This window comes from Geospiza fortis, unplaced genomic scaffold (assembly GCF_000277835.1).
Source record: "Geospiza fortis unplaced genomic scaffold, GeoFor_1.0 scaffold192, whole genome shotgun sequence".
NCBI classification, from domain to species: Eukaryota; Metazoa; Chordata; class Aves; order Passeriformes; family Thraupidae; genus Geospiza; species Geospiza fortis.
The window spans coordinates 7,623,599-7,627,127 of NW_005054315.1; the positions used below are offsets into that span (position 1 = coordinate 7,623,599).

The 3,529-nt window shown below is 41.5% G+C and overlaps 1 protein-coding gene across 1 annotated transcript in view; it reads left to right on the plus strand.

Annotated features, from left to right (window-relative positions):
• RFX8 (RFX family member 8, lacking RFX DNA binding domain) overlaps window positions 1-3,529 on the plus strand; it is a 33,894-nt gene that overhangs the window by 2,472 nt on the left and 27,893 nt on the right. Inside the window, exon 3 of the mRNA XM_031056145.1 lies at window positions 3,228-3,351. Within this exon, the coding sequence (XP_030912005.1) occupies window positions 3,228-3,351 (124 nt within the window). The remainder of the gene's footprint in view (window positions 1-3,227; window positions 3,352-3,529) is intronic.

The window sequence follows — 3,529 nt, forward strand, 5'->3', positions numbered from 1 at the left end:
TGGCGCGGCCGGCCTGTGGGGCTGGCAGGAGCTGCCTTGCCGCGGGGAGTGCAGGAGCCCCGCTTTTAACTCTTCTCGCGGTTTCGGAGGGCAAGAGTGTGGCTCGCTGCAAAGGCCCCATCACCATGGCCATACATAAACGATACCAAGCAAGCAGGGAAGTTTCCCCAAAAGACCACCTCGTGCCACGAGCCTTGGTGACATGGAGGTGGCTTGACATGGGGGAAACGGGACTTTGTCTCAGCCTGCCCGCTGGCTGGGATCTGGCCCCTGGCAGCCATCCGCGTGGTGGGATGCTGCAGGGCAGCTGCCGAGGGAGGATCCCCCTGGAGGATCCCCCCGGCTCTGCCACTGGAGCCTGGTGGGCGCTCAGAGCACACAGGTGGCTGCGAGCCGGTGGCACACGGCCACTCGGGGTGATGCTGCTGGAGGTTTGACATTCTCCAAGGTTATTTTTTCTTGAGCAGAAGGTCGAACTCCTTACTGAGACACTTTGTGTAGTGGAGGAAGGTTGACACAATTGTTTTCTTGGGCTTTGAGAAGAGCATCATTTGCCTTGTGGCAGCCACAGAGAAGCCAGGATTACTTTACTTGTCTCCCCAAGCACAAATGAGTCCTGCTCATAAATAATGTTAAAGTGAAACAGTAACAACACATACAAACTTTTAACTCATCAGCAAGTGATCTTAAATAATTTTACTCCCCCCATCAGTCATACCTGAGCAGTGAGAGTTAGTCTGTGTTTTCCCTGTGATACAGATACCACTGCTCCCATTTTGAAAGGACTGAAGGAAGAGATTCCTGCAAGGTCATTCATCCAACAGGTCTGAGACACAGCATAAAAATGAATCATAAGCAATCCTTGAAAGGATGAACTAATGATTCTTTTCATCATGACAACCTTCTTTTAATGTTTTGAAAAATTTTGAATGTTCAGCTTCATTTTACAGTTGGTCCATTTCCAGTAGCAAACCAGATTTTGGTCTAGAAATGGTTTGACAGCAGACTTGCCAACCTGTATGATGGCCTGGCTGCTAAGGGTTCACACAGAATAGGTGGCAAACCCTAAACAATTGCAGTCTATGTGAGGTCCTAAAATCAATAGGATAAACAACCCTACACAGTGTGTGGATAGACAGTAGATGAATAGAGGAGGTCTTTCCCCCTCTGCTTTTTCTTTAACCTCTACCTTTCTGCCTTACCACACTTTCATTTTTATTTTTTGTCTTTTTTTCACAGTTTTGTTTTGATGCATGCCATAAAAACTCAGGTTTTGAACACCTTGGGGCTAATAAGCAAGAAGAGGAGTGCTGTGCTCTTTTCTGTGCAGATTGCTTTCCTGATAGAAATATTTTTGTATTATGTGTCAGCACTAAGAAGGTGTTTGACTTACTATTTCAAAAAGACTGGCAGCTTAATAGACAAAATTCACAAAATGGATTTCCCAAATACTTTGTTGCTAAGTAGTTAAATGCTGAGGAAAAACTATTGGCAGAAACCAGCTACTGGAGCATGAATTAATTTCTGATGCACTTCCAGTGATTCTTGTGATGTTATATTAAGGATGAATTTGAACTTAAGATTAATCTCCTCTGAGACTGCTCAATTGTGAAGAGTTTTGAGATGCCCTAGAAGAAAAAGTACTTCTGCCTGCTGGGAGGCAGGACTCTAATGTAGAATGAATTTCATTTACCTTTTAGCCTGATGATGGGAAATTAGAGCAGCAGATCCCCTTATCTTTGGGTGCAGGTTCCTGCTCAGGTGTAGACATGCAGCCTTTGCTGTTGGATGGTGGGGCCGGAGGTGGTGAGGAGCTGGCAGGGAGCCCAGCAGAGCCTCTGGGGTTGTTGGGTGAGGAGATGGTCTTCAAGGAGGTATAGGTGAGGCACTTGGGGGTCTTTTGCTGGGGAGAAGGAAAGCTGGGGGAAGCAGATAGCATTCTTCAATGGAAAGAGGGGAGGAGGCACAAATAACAGGTGAGATAAACATCTTCAGCTGCTTGCTCAGTCTGTTCTAGCAAGCCAGTTGCTGTAGACCTTATCCACTGTCTTCTGACAAAGCAACTAAGATAAACAGCTGGGTTGCCTGAAGTGAGGGTACTAAAGCAGAGGATGCTGATTTGAAGTCCAGCTGAGTTATCACGCCTGGTGAATTGAAAAGTCTGCTTTGCCAATGAACTCGATTGTCAGTAAAGACACAGTGAGTAACTGGCACTGTGCTGCACTGGCATTCAGCTGATAAATTAATTAAATATGCATAAATAATTTGGTAGAACAGAAACAGAGTCAGAGCAAGAAAGCACTGTGATACGAGCAGTGTGTCATGCTTTGAAAATTAATCCCTCTGCTCCTTTGATTCGGCTTTGCTTCTGTATTTGTACTGTAGCCTGTTCTCTTCTGACATCAAAACCACTGGCATTATTTTATAATTAAAGATCATTTTTTCCTGGTGAAGGTAATGTCTTAGGCTAATAAGTAACTGAGTTTGTATTTCCCTCACCTTATTCACACATGTAGCATTTACATGACTATGACCATTCTGATTAGTAGGATGAATCAGGGATTTGGCAAAAGGATGGATATTTAAACACCTAAGCCTGTTTCAGTCCTGGCAGTTCTGTTATAGAGTAACTGTAAATTAAAACTCTGTTCTCCTATTAAACTTGTCCTAAAATCATGAAAACAGAATGTGGTCCTTTATAGTTTGTGCAATCTGTCCCAAAGCACCATATTTAACATTTTAGGTGGAAAAATGCTCATATTATTATTTTTTGTATAGTGGATACCCTTCTATTTAGAAGACTGAAGTTAGATCCTTTGATATAACAGCATTTTGCATATGAGAAATTCTATCACTGTCTGTATTGGTGTTAATGTTTTAATGGTATTACTAAGTTGCCTCGTTTCAATTTAAAAATTATGAGAACTAGTTAATTTCTTAGTAGAATCTCACGTGACCTCTCTTAGATGTTGAAAACAAGGAAAATAGGGCTTTAAAAGTTAAAAATAAACAGAGGGTATATGTGTGTGTATATATATATATGTAAAAAAGTATATTGTTTCCCAGGATACAGAATAACATAAATGAAGTAGTTCTTTTTCATTCTATGCTTCTGTAAAATCAGAATGACTATTACTGAGTTCGCTGTACATCTGATGAACTATAAAAATCTAACAATTCTTTCTTCTAACTCTGACATAAACCAATTGATGATTTTTGTTTTAAAGGCTAGCTGATAATTTCTATTTGTGTGGAGGATGCACAGTACCCTGCCGGCTACTATACGAGCTGTATATTGAAACCTGCAATCCAGATTTCAAGATTCAAGTACATCCATCCACCTTTGGAAAGGTACAGAGTAGATAGGATATACAAGATAAGAAGTAGGGATGCCTAAAGAGGAAGTCTGATCATCAGCTTTACACACTGCATATCAAAAGACATTAAATAACAGAGAATAATGAATATGTGAATACATAATTATGCTTGTGTGTTTTCTAATGTATTTCTGCTAAGCATTCATGTAGAT